The 14,816-nt window shown below is 42.1% G+C and overlaps 1 protein-coding gene across 1 annotated transcript in view; it reads left to right on the top strand.

Moving 5' to 3' along the window:
• Positions 1–11,171, top strand: part of BRD10 (bromodomain containing 10) — a 56,717-nt gene extending 45,546 nt beyond the window's left edge. The window contains exon 8 of the mRNA XM_077249178.1: positions 7,372–11,171. Within this exon, the coding sequence (XP_077105293.1) occupies positions 7,372–10,592 (3,221 nt within the window). The 3' untranslated portion in view covers positions 10,593–11,171. The remainder of the gene's footprint in view (positions 1–7,371) is intronic.
• Positions 11,172–14,816: the final 3,645 nt, after the last annotated feature.

Raw genomic sequence — 14,816 nt, 5'->3', positions numbered from 1 at the left:
GATTATGGCCCCATAAGATGCTCCATAGACACATTTGCCCCGTATAATGCTGCACATGGCCCCATAAGATGCTTCATAGAGATATTTGCCCCAATATACTGCTGCACATGGCCTCATAAGATGCTCCATAGAGATATTTGCCCCGTATAACGCTGCACATGGCCCCATAAGATGCTCCATAGAGATATTTGCCCCATATGCTGTTGCTACGATATAAAAAAAATCACATACTCACCTCTCGTCGCTCAGGCCCCCGACACTTGCTATATTCACCTGTCCTCTGTTCCACTGCCGAGCGTCGCTGTGTCTGCAATAAAAAAAAAAAATCACATACTCCCCTCTTGTTTCTCAGGCCCCCGGCACTTGCTATATTCATCTGTCTTCCGTTCCACCGCCAAGCGTCGCTGTGTCTTCACCCGTCCTCCACACTGACTGTTCAGACAGAGGGCGGCGCGCACACTAATCGCGCCCTCTGACCTGAGAGTCACTGCAGAGGACGCCGACGGTGGAACGAGGGACAGGTGAATATAGCGCACTGCCCCCCGCCATACTCGCCTGCACCCGACGCAGTCCCTGGACATCCCTGGTTCTCCGGGCGCCGGCAGCTTCTTCCTGTATTGAGCGGTCACATGGTACCGCTCATTACAGTAATGAATATGCGGCTCCACCCCTATGCTGACCCCTGGGAATGACTAGAGTATAAGCTGAGAGGGGCAATTTCAGCCTAAAAAAAAATGGGCTGAAATTCTCGGTTTATACTCGAGTATATACGGTATTTGTATTTAGTCTATGTGGTAAATATATACCCTTAATAAAATATTTATATTTTGAGATACATTATGACTCCAGTTCTCCTCTTATTTAATTGATCTCTTTGAGTCTGTATTTTTTTATATCTTTGATTGTGTAAATATACTGGTGACCTATATAATCAATTAAATGAGTTTGTGTTGTTTGATTGGTTCTTGTTATCTCTCCTCATAAACAAGTCTGATATGATTTGGGTCAGAGAAAGGGCGCCAAAATGTAAACTATAAATAGATCCTGTGACTGGCCAAAAGTGCACCATGACTTTACGGACACACTGTAAATAATCTGCAATTACGGAAAACTGTTTTCTAGGAATACATGCTTAAATGAGGCTTTCAACTATGGCATCCTTATCCACCAACTGGTCACTTATTCAGATCTAGTCCCTTATCGGTCCTCATCTCAATGGCAAGGAGGCTTAGCCTTTCTGGTAGGATACATGCCTGAGGGTTTAATACCAACTTCTCTAATGGCCTAGGTTATACCATTCTTGGGTGTTCTTGATAGAGAGGTTATATTTCTATGCAGTATATTTTATACATCTTCAAATATAAAAGGGTTTTCCAACAACCTTAGCGTATAACTATATGATCACTGGGCACCCCGAATAATTACTAGAACAGTCTAAAGATTGCATGGAGCTCAATTCGCTGTCTGCGGCAGTGATGAAGATGTCAAAAGATAAGGGACACAGGCTCAAGATGTGGTCATTAAAGAGAATCTGTCAGTAGGATAAATCCTTGTCAGCCAACTATATGGGCATGTAGGTCATGCAAAGTTGAATAAAAGTATACCTTGATATGTAATCTGAAGGAATTTTTTTCCCCAAGGTGGAGCTTACTCTTTGCCACATGGGTTTTTTTTGCCTTCCTCTGGATCAACATGTTAGGGCATGTTAGGTTAGGCTATGGGTTGAACTAGATGGACTTAACCCCTTCACCCCCAAGGGTGGTTTGCACGTTAATGACCGGGCCAATTTTTACAATTCTGACCACTGTCCCTTTATGAGGTTATAACTCTGGAACGCTTCAACGGATTTTGGCGATTCTGACATTGTTTTCTCGTGACATATTGTACTTCATGATAGTGGTAAAATTTCTTTGATATTACCTGCGTTTATTTGCAAAAAAAATCGAAAATTTTGAAAATTTAGCAATTTTCCAACTTTGAATTTTTATGCCCTTAAATCACAGAGATATGTCACACAAAATACTTAATAAGTAACATTTCCCACATGTCTACTTTACATCAGCACAATTTTGGAACCAAAATTTTTTTTTTGTTAGGGAGTTATAAGGGTTAAAATTTGACCAGCAATTTCTCATTTTTACAACACCATTTTTTTTTAGGGACCACATCTCATTTGAAGTCATTTTGAGGGGTCTATATGATAGAAAATACCCAAGTGTGACACCATTCTAAAAACTGCACCCCTCAAGGTGCTCAAAACCATATTCAAGAAGTTTATTAACCCTTCTGGTGCTTCACAGGAATTTTTGGAATGTTTAAATAAAAATGAACATTTAACTTTTTTTCACAAAAAATTTACTTCAGCTCCAATCTGTTTTATTTTACCAAGGTTAACAGGAGAAAATGGACCCCAAAAGTTGTTGTACAATTTGTCCTGAGTACGCCGATACCCCATATGTGGGGGTAAACCACTGTTTGGGCGCATGACAGAGCTCGGAAGCGAAGGAGCGCCATTTGACTTTTCAATGCAAAATTGACTGGAATTGAGATGGGACGCCATGTTGCGTTTGGGGAGCCCCTGATGTGCCTAAACATTGAAACCCCCCACAAGTGACACCATTTTGGAAAGTAGACCCCCTAAGGAACTTATCTAGAGGTGTGGTGAGCACTTTGACCCACCAAGTGCTTCACAGAAGTTTATAATGCAGAACCGTAAAAATAAAAAATCATATTTTTTCACAAAAATTATTTTTCGCCCCCAATTTTTTATTTTCCCAAGGGTAAGAGAAGAAATTGGACCCCAAAAGTTGTTGTACAATTTGTCCTGAGTACGCTGATACCCCATATGTGGGGATAAACCACTGTTTGGGCGCATGGGAGACCTCGGAAGGGAAGGAGCGCTGTTTGACTTTTCAATGCAAAATTGACAGGAATTGAGATGGGACGTCATGTTGCGTTTGGAGAGCCCCTGATGTGCCTAAACATTGAAACCCCCCACAAGTGACACCATTTTGGAAAGTAGACCCCCTAAGGAACTTATCTAGATGTGTTTTGAGCGCTTTGACCCACCAAGGGCTTCACAGAAGTTAATAATGCAGAGCCGTAAAAATAAAACAAAAATTTTTTCCCACAAAAATTATTTTTCAGCCCCTAGTTTTGTATTTTCCCGAGGGTAACAGGAGAAATTGGACCCCAAAAGTTGTCCAATTTGTCCTGAGTGCGCTGATACCCCATATGTGGGGGGAACCACCGTTTGGACGCATGGAAGGGCTCGGAATTGAAGGAGCGCCATTTTTAATGCAGACTTAGATGGAATGGTCTGCAGGCGTCACATTGCGTTTGCAGAGCCCCTAATGTACCTAAACAGTAGAAACCCCCCACAAGTGACACCATGTTGGAAAGTAGACCCCCTAAGGAACTTATCTAGATGTGTGGTGAGTGCTTTGACCCACCAAGGGCTTCACAGAAGTTTATAATGCAGAGCCGTAAAAATAAAACAAAAATTTTTTCCCACAAAAATTATTTTTCAGCCCCCAGTTTTGTATTTTCCTGAGGGTAACAGGAGAAACTGGACCCCAAAAGTTGTTGTCCAATTTGTCCTGAGTGCGCTGATACCCCATATGTGGGGGGAACCACCGTTTGGATGCATGGGAGGGCTCGGAAGGGAAGGAGCGCCATTTGGAATGCAGACTTAGATGGAATGGTCTGCAGGCGTCACATTGCGTTTGTAGAGCCCCTAATGTACCTAAACAGTAGAAGCCCCGCACAAGTGACCCCATTTTGGAAACTAGACCCCCCAAGGAACTTATCTAGATGTGTTGTAAGAACTTTGAACCCCCAAGTGTTTCACTACAGTTTATAACGCAGAGCCGTGAAAATAAAAAATCTTTTTTTTTCCCACAAAAATTATTTTTTAGCCCCCAGTTTTGTATTTTCCCAGGGGTAACAGGAGAAATTGGACCCCAAAGGTTGTTGTCCTATTTGTCCTGAGTACGCTGATACCCCATATGTTGGGGTAAACCCCTGTTTGGGCACACGGGAGAGCTCGGAAGGGAAGGAGCACTGTTTTACTTTTTCAACGCAGAATTGGCTGGAATTGAGATCGGACGCCATGTCGCGTTTGGAGAGCCCCTGATGTGCCGAAACAGTGGAAACCCCCCAATTATAACTGAAACCCTAATCCAAACACACCCCTAACCCTAATCCCAACAGTAACCCTAATCACACCTCTAACCCTGACACACCCCTAACCCTAATCCCAACCCTATTCCCAACCGTAAATGTAATCTAAACCCTAACCGTAACTTTAGCCCCAACCCTAACCCTAACTTTAGCCCCAACCCTAACTGTAGCCTTAACCCTAGCCCCAACCCTAACCCTAGCCCTAACCCTAACCCTAATGGGAAAATGGAAATAAATACATTTTTTTTATTTTTCCCTAACTAAGGGGGTGATGAAGGGGGGTTTGATTTACTTTTATAGCGAGTTTTTTAGCGGATTTTTATGATTGGCAGCCGTCACACACTGAAAGACGCTTTTTATTGCAAAAAATATTTTTTGCGTTACCACATTTTGAGAGCTATAATTTTTCCATATTTGAGTCCACAGAGTCATGTGAGGTCTTGTTTTTTGCGGGACGAGTTGACGTTTTTATTGGTAACTTTTTGGGCACGTCACATTTTTTGATCGCTTTTTATTCCAATTTTTGTGAGGCAGAATGACCAAAAACCAGCTATTCATGAATTTCTTTTGGGAGAGGCGTTTATACTGTTCCGCGTTTGGTAAAATTGATAAAGCAGTTTTATTCTTCGGGTCAGTATGATTACAGCGATACCTCATTTATATTATTTTTTTATGTTTTGGCGCTTTTATACGATAAAAACTATTTTATGGAAAAAATAATTATTTTTGCATCGCTTTATTCTCAGGACTATAACTTTTTTATTCTTTTGCTGATCATGCTGTATGGCGGCTCGTTATTTGCGGGACAAGATGACGCTTTCAGCGGTACCATGGTTATTTATATCTGTCTTTTTGATCGCGTGTTATTCCACTTTTTGTTTGGTGGTATGATAATAAAGCGTTGTTTTTTGCCTCGTTTTTTTTTTTTTCTTACGGTGTTTACTGAAGGGGTTAACTAGTGGGCCAGTTTTATAGGTCGGGTCGTTACGGACGCGGCGATACTAAATATGTGTACTTTAATTGTTTTGGTTTTTTTATTTAGATAAAGAAATGTATTTATGGGAATAATATTTTTTTTTTTTTTCATTACTTTGGAATATTTTTTTAAATTTTTTTTTTACACATTTGGAAAATTTTTTTTTTACTCTTTTACTTTGCCCCGGGGGGACAATACAGATCGGTGATCTGCCAGTTTGCATAGCACTCTGACAGATCACCGATCTGAGAGAAGTGCAGGCTGCTTCACAGTGCCTGCTCTGAGCAGGCTTCTGTGAAGCCACCTCCCTCCCTGCAGGACCCGGATCCGCGGCCATCTTGGATCCGGGTCTGGAGCAGGCAGGGAGGGAGGTAAGACCCTTGCAGCAACGCAATCACATCGCGTTGCTGCGGGGGGCTCAGGGAAGCCCGCAGGGAGCCCCCTCCCTGCGCGATGCTTCCCTGCACCGCCGGCACATCGCGATCATGTTTGATCGCGGTGTGCCGGGGGTTAATGTGCCGGGAGCGGTCCGTGACCGCTCCTGGCACATAGTGCCGGATGTCAGCTGCGATAGGCAGCTGACACCCGGCCGCGATCGGCCGCGCTCCCCCCGTGAGCGCCGCCGATCGCGCTGGACGTACTATCCCGTCGGTGGTCATACGGGCCCACCCCACCTCGACGGGATAGTACGTCCGATGTCAGAAAGGGGTTAAAGTCTTCCTTCAACCTTAATAACTATATAACTGTTTTATTCTAGAGCAATCCACATTTTTCTTAATGTATAAATGAGCTGTTAAGCTCTCCGGGCCGAACATAGATGTCCTAGAGTCTGGCTCTAGGGCTTATTTTAAATTAAACTGGTTGTTACCAGTGTGAGACATGTAGATCAGGAGAGCAGGCTGTCAGTCATTACATGTCTCATACTCTTAACAGCCCCCTTTCATTTAAAATACACTCTGGAGGCAGATTCTCATGCAGATCCATGTCCAGCCCATAGATCGTAACAGCTCACTTACATACTTTAAATACACAACCAAACTGTATTTCTATGGAATAAAACATCAGATTGCAGATATCCAAGTATCACTTTATTCAACTTTCTATGACCTACATGACCATATAGATGGCTTAGGAGGTTTGATCCTACTGATAAATTCCCTTTAATACGTTTCTGTACAAAACTGTAAAATGTAGTTAAAATAAGCTTTACTTTTTCACACCGCCGCTGAGTAGTCACAAAAGACTAACACTTTCAGGTATGTGCAGATCACTCTTCAGTTTTTCCTCTGTACATTGGGGTCAGGGTATGCAGTCTTCTTAAAATTATAAACTATCCAGAGGCTGCCTTGATAATCGTGTAGAGCATGGAACACAAAATATTCTATCAGAAAATAAACAGATTAAAAAAAACAAGCATACTTTTTATTATACATAAATTTGCTTATAATTATCTTTTGCCTATAAGATACTGTGCAGTTTTCCTGTTACTTGGCACATGTTTTTATGATAAAACATTGCAATACCTACATGATTTACTGCTAAAAGGTATTACCCTGAGCTTATGGCACTACTTTGAAGAGTTGTCCTAAAGTAAGAGCTTAAACTGTAAGATGTGGCGTTTTACATAATGTATTTGAATATCTGTAATATGGCAAATGTGCCTTAAATGCAATTCAAAAGTATTCACAGATCCAGTGATTTCTGTATATCTTGACCCCAGCAGCATTTTTTTGTTGTTTTGTTTAACAATATGCCAGTATGCCATAACTTTCGAGACCCTGTCTGAGGAAAATGGGGCTCCATTGCTCACTGTTTTGCTATACACCTCATTCTGGTGTCTAAGGTGATGAAATGCTGTGAAAGGTCAAACAAGTCCTCTCTATGAAAGTCCCTGAAATGGCTAAGAAGCCTTACTTGCCTTTGTCTGTCTCCAATAAAGAATAAAGAGCTGTGAAAACATGGAACAAGCTTCTTCTCATTAGTAATGGTTGCTGACAAACTTGTGTTGCAAAACGATGACTGGGGGAATGACCATTTTCTAAGAAGTGGGAGTTGGCAGAGGTGGAGCCACAGAAATAAGTGTTATTTTTGCATCAATACCTCCAAGATTTGGCAGATACTTTTTACATATACATAATCTGTATTCCGGATAATCATATAAAATGTAGTAATATGTATTGATTGTTTTTTTTCTATATTTATTTGTTTTACAGAGAAGCTAGTGTATTCAGAGATTGGAATATGTGGCAAAACCAAGATGGCTAGGCAAGAGTCAATTTTAAAAGAATTGCCAGAAAGAAGCTGTAAACGTGTGAATAGACAGTATATTTACCCAGATAATGAAGAAAAAGTCACTTGCCAACAAAAAAGAATAAAATTAAGCTCTCATGAAACCTCTGGTTCCTCCTTGGAAGGCAGGGACCGAATAACATGCTTAGAAAACCAGCAGCAAAATCAACTGGATGCTACAGAAATAACAGCTGATGTCATGTGCGTTTCACCCCTAGAAGCGGCTAGAAGGAGCAAACCAATACAGGCTTTGCTAGCCAAAAATTTTGGTAACAAAGTGACCTTAACGAGCCAACTCGCACAGTCTATTAACAAACCCATGTCTCAAAATGCTCAAGACTTCTTTCCGTTACAGTCTGCATTGCCTTGTCAGAATTCTTTAAAACCTCCATTACAGATGATGTACAAGCTCCCAGATGGACACTGTATCCCTGTTGTACAGAACTCCACTGTTAACAATCAGGTGCAACCTATAGTAGATACGAAAACTGGAGAGAAACTAATGCAACCGGTTCTTCTTCTGCCTAAAAACCTAATTATCCAGCAAAAAGATGAAACGCTATCCAGACGTGATAACCACCATGCCCAGCCAGATGCATCTGACAACATTATGAAGTCTGCTGTTTTGTCACCAATTTCTTCCTCTGTAGGTTATATAAATGCAGAGAAAACGGCACAACTTGTCACAGCATTTAGCAAAAGTACAGTACATTCCATGTGTTCAGCTGGTGTTGTTTCCCAACCAGCCGTACCATTTGCTTGTAGTTCCACAGTATCACCCTGTGAAACAAGTAAAAGTAGTACTTCCATTTTGACAGCTAATTTGCCTATACCTGTGCCATCATCTGTAAGATCACCAGCAGTTCAGTCTGACTCTGGAGGTGTGCCACCAAATACAAGCAAAGCGGTTATGGCTAGCCACATAGTAAATGTATCCAGTGCATCACAGACAGATATACCTGAAGCAAAACAGGAATTAAAAACTGTATGCATTAGAGATTCACAGTCAATTCTTGTGAGAACTAGGGGTGGCAATACAGGGCTTGTGAAAGTGCAGCCAAGCCAAGAACAAGTTACTCCAGTATCAACCTCCCTATTTACTTTCACCCCACAGCTTCAGTCATTCTTGCTCTCAAGATCTAAAACCTCTGCTTCTTCCAATATTACACCAGTACCTCAATCTTCTGGCCTGCAGACTTTATCAGCTTTTGGTGACAGAAGTTATCTGACAGAAATAAACACTACGTCGACACCAGTCCAGTATCCTTGCTCAAGGATATGTAAAACTACCGAAAAGTCCATGCAATCTTCTAATATAGTCAACACTGTTCATCGACCTACAGTTTCCCAAGCTACAACAAATATTGCTTTAAATATTCCTACTCGTAACAGTGGTGAACAGTGTGGTAGTGCTATAAACAAGATCACAGACCTAAAACAAGCAGAAAGTAGTCTTTCTGTAGTCCAGCCTGACACTACTTCTTCCAAGGGTGATTTATGTAGCGGATCTGCCCTCCATAAGGTTCTGCTGATTTCTCCCCCTCCTATTCTCGCATCTCCAAATACTCCAAAAATTGGCATGCTGACAACATCCGCAGTAACCCCACAAAAATTTGTTTTTATAAACACTCAAGTTCCAACTAGTTCATCAAGCACAAATGTTGCACTACAAAGATCAAAACTGGCTTCTCCCAATATTATTGGCAAAACCTATGTCAAGCCGGCTGAGTCTCCACAAATTATTTTAGTACCTTCCACCATTACTTCATCAATAAAGACAAGTTCTGCACCAATTGTGTCTCAAGTGAAGGATGTAAAGATTGGATTAACTATAGGACAGACCACTGTCAATTCCACTAGTGGTATGAAAAATATCCTACCTATTATTTTACAAAAAACATTGGGTAAGGGAGTTGACAATAGTCATAAAGACTTTGCTGATTCCTCTGTAGAGAATTTTAACTTAAAAGGGCAAAATGGACAAGTTACAAGTTCAAATCGTTTACGTACTGTGTTTGTTGCAAAGTCTGGTGCAAAAAGTACTGTGGTGGCCACAGCAAAGCCGGGCACAACTCCATCTAGTGGAAGAGACTTTTCAAAGCCTTTGCCACCTTTTTTGTGCCCCTCAAATGGAGGGAGTATTGTAGCATTATCAACTGTGAAAACTGGACATCTTTCATCATCAGTTTTACTGTCAACACAAATGACTGGACAGGTAAAACAGGCATTATCTTCTTTGCAAATACCTGTAACAACCACTTGTCTAGAGAACAGTTCACATCTAAAACCTCCAATGACAGCTGCATCTCCGACAGTAATTAGGGAACGAATGGAGAAAACTCAATATAGCTCAGAAATGTTTCCTAAAATTCTCTCAACAAATGCCACCAAGCCACAGGTGGTATTGAATTCTCCTTTAATGCCTCCTTTATGTAAAGCCAGCTCTGTCAACTCTTCCTATCAAGCTTTACCGCCATTTTCAGCCACTACCGTCACCCAGTTAAAGCCCCAGTTGAATGACTGTACCCATCAGAAACTGGTTATTAATACTAGCACACCATTGGTACCTGGAACTCAGATTACTATTAATGGTACACGTTTAATTGTTCCTCCTCAAGGTCTTGGGGCAGGAAGTCATGTTCTACTTTTATCCTCAAATGCTAAACAAGGATCTTTAGTTGGCAATAGTGTGCAAACATGTAATTCTCTCCTGAATAACACCGCAGTGCATCAACCTCTAACGCAAAATATGGCACCAGTGCCGACTTCCGAACAACCTTTAAATATGTATTCTGTGGCCGCTCCTAAATTGGTACCTTCTGTACAGAATACGACTCAGTATGTAAATATGACATCTAAAGTTGTGTCTCCATGTCCTGTATCTTCATTCGAAAGGACTTCAACATGTCCTTCGTTAACCACTGTACCTCAACCTCGCATCGTTCCATGCATACTCCAGGGCAGCTACCCACAACCAAGTAACGTAATGCAATTCCCTAAAAGTATATCTGTCAAGGAGCAAATTATTTCAAATGTGAGGGAATCTTCTGCCAATCTAGTACCTGCTTCAGAGAACAACATGACAAGCTCTGCCTCTTTTGTCAATCAGTCTTCACCAGAAATGCGGCACACTGTAGCATCCTAAATGAGAATATACAATGAAAAGGTAGATATTGTGGCACTTAATGAAATGATAAACTGACACAGCTTTTTTAAATGTTTCACATGCACTTCATCAAGTACGGTTTACGCAGTTATCTTACTGGTTGTAGTTTTATTTTTGTTTTTATTCCTTTTTTTTTTTCTAGGTTCACATAAGTATAGCAGAGAGTGGCAATCTGCTTTAAGTGAATGATGATTCACTTTGATCAGCCAGTATAGTTTGCCATTGATAGTCTAGCTATTTGCACTTCTATTTGAATATTTTTGCAGTTTATCTAGAACAGTATTTGTCTTTCTACAGTTGTAATAAAAAATAATTTTAGTTTGAGGGGGGTAAATATTTATGAATTCAAAGGGTTTTAGCAAAATTGTAAACTTGTACATATTCTTTACCCTTAACATTCTTTACTAAATATTCTGTATAAAGAATATTGTCTTATTTATGTTTGTTTACATAATGTATATAGTTTTTTTTAAGTATTTTAGTATTTTTCAGAAGTGTACTGTTTAGCATTAATGCAGACTAGTCTGCTTGTAGAAAATAAAAGTTATGCAATCATTCTTACTGTATGATTTCTTGAAAGTAAGAATTTTTAATGAAATAATATATACTGTACCTAGCAGAAGCCAGATTACATACTGTGTGTTGAAAACTTGTATGTACTAAACTGAAGGAAGTTACAGTCTGGAAGACCAAGGCTGGGGCTACACTATTTGTCAAGCAACAGCAATTTTTAGCATAGTCGTGCCACAAACATCTGTGCTACTTTTCTACAACTTGATGGCACATTGACCATTTTGGAGCTCTTATTTAGCCATGTAATTGCTTAGCAGCAACATGTGACTTTTCGCTTGTGGCTTGCATTGAAGTCTAAGGGTGCTTTCACATTGTGTTCTGTTTCCCCGTTGAGGCATACGTCCAAAATCCCCCACAAAATGGGATTCAGACACATGGGCTGACGGGGCCATAGACTGTAATGGTAATGGCAGGGCGAGCCTGCTCTCTGCCGCGCATCATTTTCGGGAGTGTATGCCTACAGAAGGCGGACATCACGCAGTCTACTGCAGGTGTAGGCATACACTCCAGAAAAATTATACACGGCAAAGCGCATATTCACTCTGCCGTCACCATTATAGTCTATGGCCCTGTCTGCCCATGCTTCCAGACCCCGTTTTGCTCGGGATTTCAGATGTATGCCCCGACGGGGACACAACGCAATGTTAAAGCACCCTAGTCACTTACAGTGGGTACAGAAAGTATTTATACCCATTTAAATTTTTAACTCTTTGTTTCATTGCAGCCATTTTGTAAATTCAAAGAAGTTGTTTTTTCTCATTAATGTACACTCTGCACCCCATCTTGCCTAAAAAAGACAGAAATGTAGTAATTTTTGCAAATTTATTAAAAAAGAAAAACTAAAATATCACATGGTCATAAGTATTCAGACCCTTTGCTCAGTATTGAGTAGAAGCACCCTTTTGAGCTAGTGCAGCCATGAGTCTTCTTAGGAATGATGCAGCAAGTTTTTCACACCTGGATTTAGGGATCCTCTGCCATTCTTCCTTGCAGATCCTCTCCAGTTCCGTCAGGTTGGATGGTGAGCGTTTGGTGGACAGCTATTTTCAGGGATGCTCAATTGGGTTTAGGTCAGGGCTCTGGTTGGGCCAGTCAAAAATGGTCAGAGTTGTTCTGAAGCCACTCCTTTGTTATTTTATCTGTGTGCATAGGGTCATTGTCTTGTTGGAAGGTGAACCTTCAGCGAAGCCTGAGGTCCAGAGCACTCTGGAAGAGGTTTTCATCCAGGATATCTCTGTACTTGGCCGCATTCATGTGTCCTTCAGTGACAACCAGTCGGTCTGTCCCTGCAGCTGAAAAACACCCCTATAGCATGATGCTGCCACCACCATGTTTCACTGTTGGGATTCTATTTGGCAGGTGATGAGTAGTGCCTGGTTTTCTCCACACATACTGCGTAGAATTATCACCATAAAGGTCTATCTTTGTCTCATCAGACCAGAGAATCTTATTTCTCATAGTCTGGGAGCCCTTCATGTGTTTTTAAGCAAACTCTATGTGGGCTTTCATATGTCTTGCACTGAGGAGAGGCTTCCATCGGGCCACTCTGCAATAAAGGCCCCGTCGGGCCACTCTGCCATAAAGGCCCGACTGGTGGAGGGCTGCAGTGATAGTTGACTTTGTGGAACTTTCTCCCATCGCCCTACTGCATCTCTGGAGCTCAGCCACAGTGATCTTGGGGTTCTTCTTTACCTCTCTTACCAAGGCTCTTCTCCCATGATTGCTCAGTTTGGCTGGACTTCCAGATCTAGGAAAACGTCTAGTGGTCCCAAACTTCTTCCATTTAAAGATTATGGAGGCCACTGTGTTCTTAGGAACCTTGAGTACTGCAGAAATTCTGTTGTAACCTTGGCCAGATCTGTGTCTTGCCATAATTCTGTCTCTGAGCTCCTTAGGGTATGTGCACACGTTGCGGATTTTGCTGCGTATCCGCAGCGTTTCTGCAGCTGCGGGTCCGCAGCAGTTTCCCATGAGTTTACAGTTCAATGTAAACCTATGGGAAACCGAAAACGCTGTGCACATGCTGCGGAAAAAACTGCACGGGAACGCAGCGGTTTACAATCCGCAGCATGTCACTTCTTTGTGCGGAATCGCGGCGATTCTGCACACCTAGGAATGCATTAATCCACTTATTTCCCGCATGGGGCTATGCCCACCATGCGGGAAGTAAGCGGATCATGTGCGGATGGTACCCGGGGTGGAGGAGAGGAGACTCTCCAGGCCCTGGGAACCATATTTGTGTAAAAAAAAAAAAAAAGAATTAAAATAAAAAATAATGATATACCCACCTTCTGATGGCCCCTGAAGTCCTCCCACCTCTCAGCGCTGCACGCGGCCGTCCGGTCGCAGGGTTGCTATGCAAGCAGGACCTGCGATGACGTCGCAGTCACATGACCGTGACATCACGAAGGTCCTTCTCGCATAGCATCTTTGGAACCAGACCGCCGCGTGCAGCGCCGAGGAGATCGGGAAGTCGGAGGGTGAGTATAACCATTTTTTTTATTATTAACTTTAGATCTTTGCAGCATCAATAGTAAAACAAGTGCAGGAGTAAACCCGCAGCGGAAACCGCAAAACAAACTGCGATAAATCTGCAGGGATAACCGCACCGGTTTTGCCATGCAGATTTATCAAATCCGCTGCGGGAGAACCCGCAGAGGACCCTTCCTAATTGTGCACATAGCCTAAGCCAGTTTCTTAGACCTCATGATTCTCATTTGGTCTGACATGCACTGTGAGCTGTGAGGTCTTATATAGACAGGTGTGTGCCTTTCCAAATCAAGTCCTATCAGTTTAATTAAACACAGCTGGACTCCAATGAAGGAGTAGAACCATCTCAAGGAGGATCACAAGGAAATGGACAGCATGTGACTTAAATATACACTCACTGGCCACTTTATTAGGTACACCTGTCCAACTTCTTGTTAACACTTAATTTCTAATCAGCCAATCACATGGCGGCAACTCAGTGCATTTAGGCATGTAGACATGGTCAAGACAATCTCCTGCAGTTCAAACCGAGCATCAGTATGGGGAAGAAAGGTGATTTGAGTGCCTTTGAACGTGGCATGGTTGTTGGTGCCAGAAGGGCTGGTCTGAGTATTTCAGAAACTGCTGATCTACTGGGATTTTCACGCACAACCATCTCTAGGGTTTACAGAGAATGGTCCGAAAAAGAAAAAAAATCCAGTGAGCGGCAGTTCTGTGGGCGGAAATGCCTTGTTGATGCCAGAGGTCAGAGGAGAATGGGCAGACTGGTTCGAGCTGATAGAAAGGCAACAGTGACTCAAATCGCCACCCGTTACAACCAAGGTAGGCCTAAGAGCATCTCTGAACGCACAGTGCGTCGAACTTTGAGGCAGATGGGCTACAGCAGCAGAAGACCACACCGGGTACCACTCCTTTCAGCTAAGAACAGGAAACTGAGGCTACAATTTGTACAAGCTCATCGAAATTGGACAGTAGAAGATTGGAAAAACGTTGCTTGGTCTGATGAGTCTCGATTTCTGCTGCGACATTCGGATGGTAGGGTCAGAATTTGGCGTAAACAACATGAAAGCATGGATCCATCCTGCCTTGTATGGAGCATCTTTGGGATGTGCAGCCGACAAATCTGCGGCAACTGTGTGA

The sequence above is a fragment of the Ranitomeya variabilis genome, chromosome 1 (genome assembly GCF_051348905.1).
Source record: "Ranitomeya variabilis isolate aRanVar5 chromosome 1, aRanVar5.hap1, whole genome shotgun sequence".
Lineage (NCBI taxonomy): Eukaryota > Metazoa > Chordata > Amphibia > Anura > Dendrobatidae > Ranitomeya > Ranitomeya variabilis.
The sequence above is the reverse complement of the archived record's forward strand: the minus strand, read 5'-3'. Positions and strand labels throughout refer to the sequence as shown.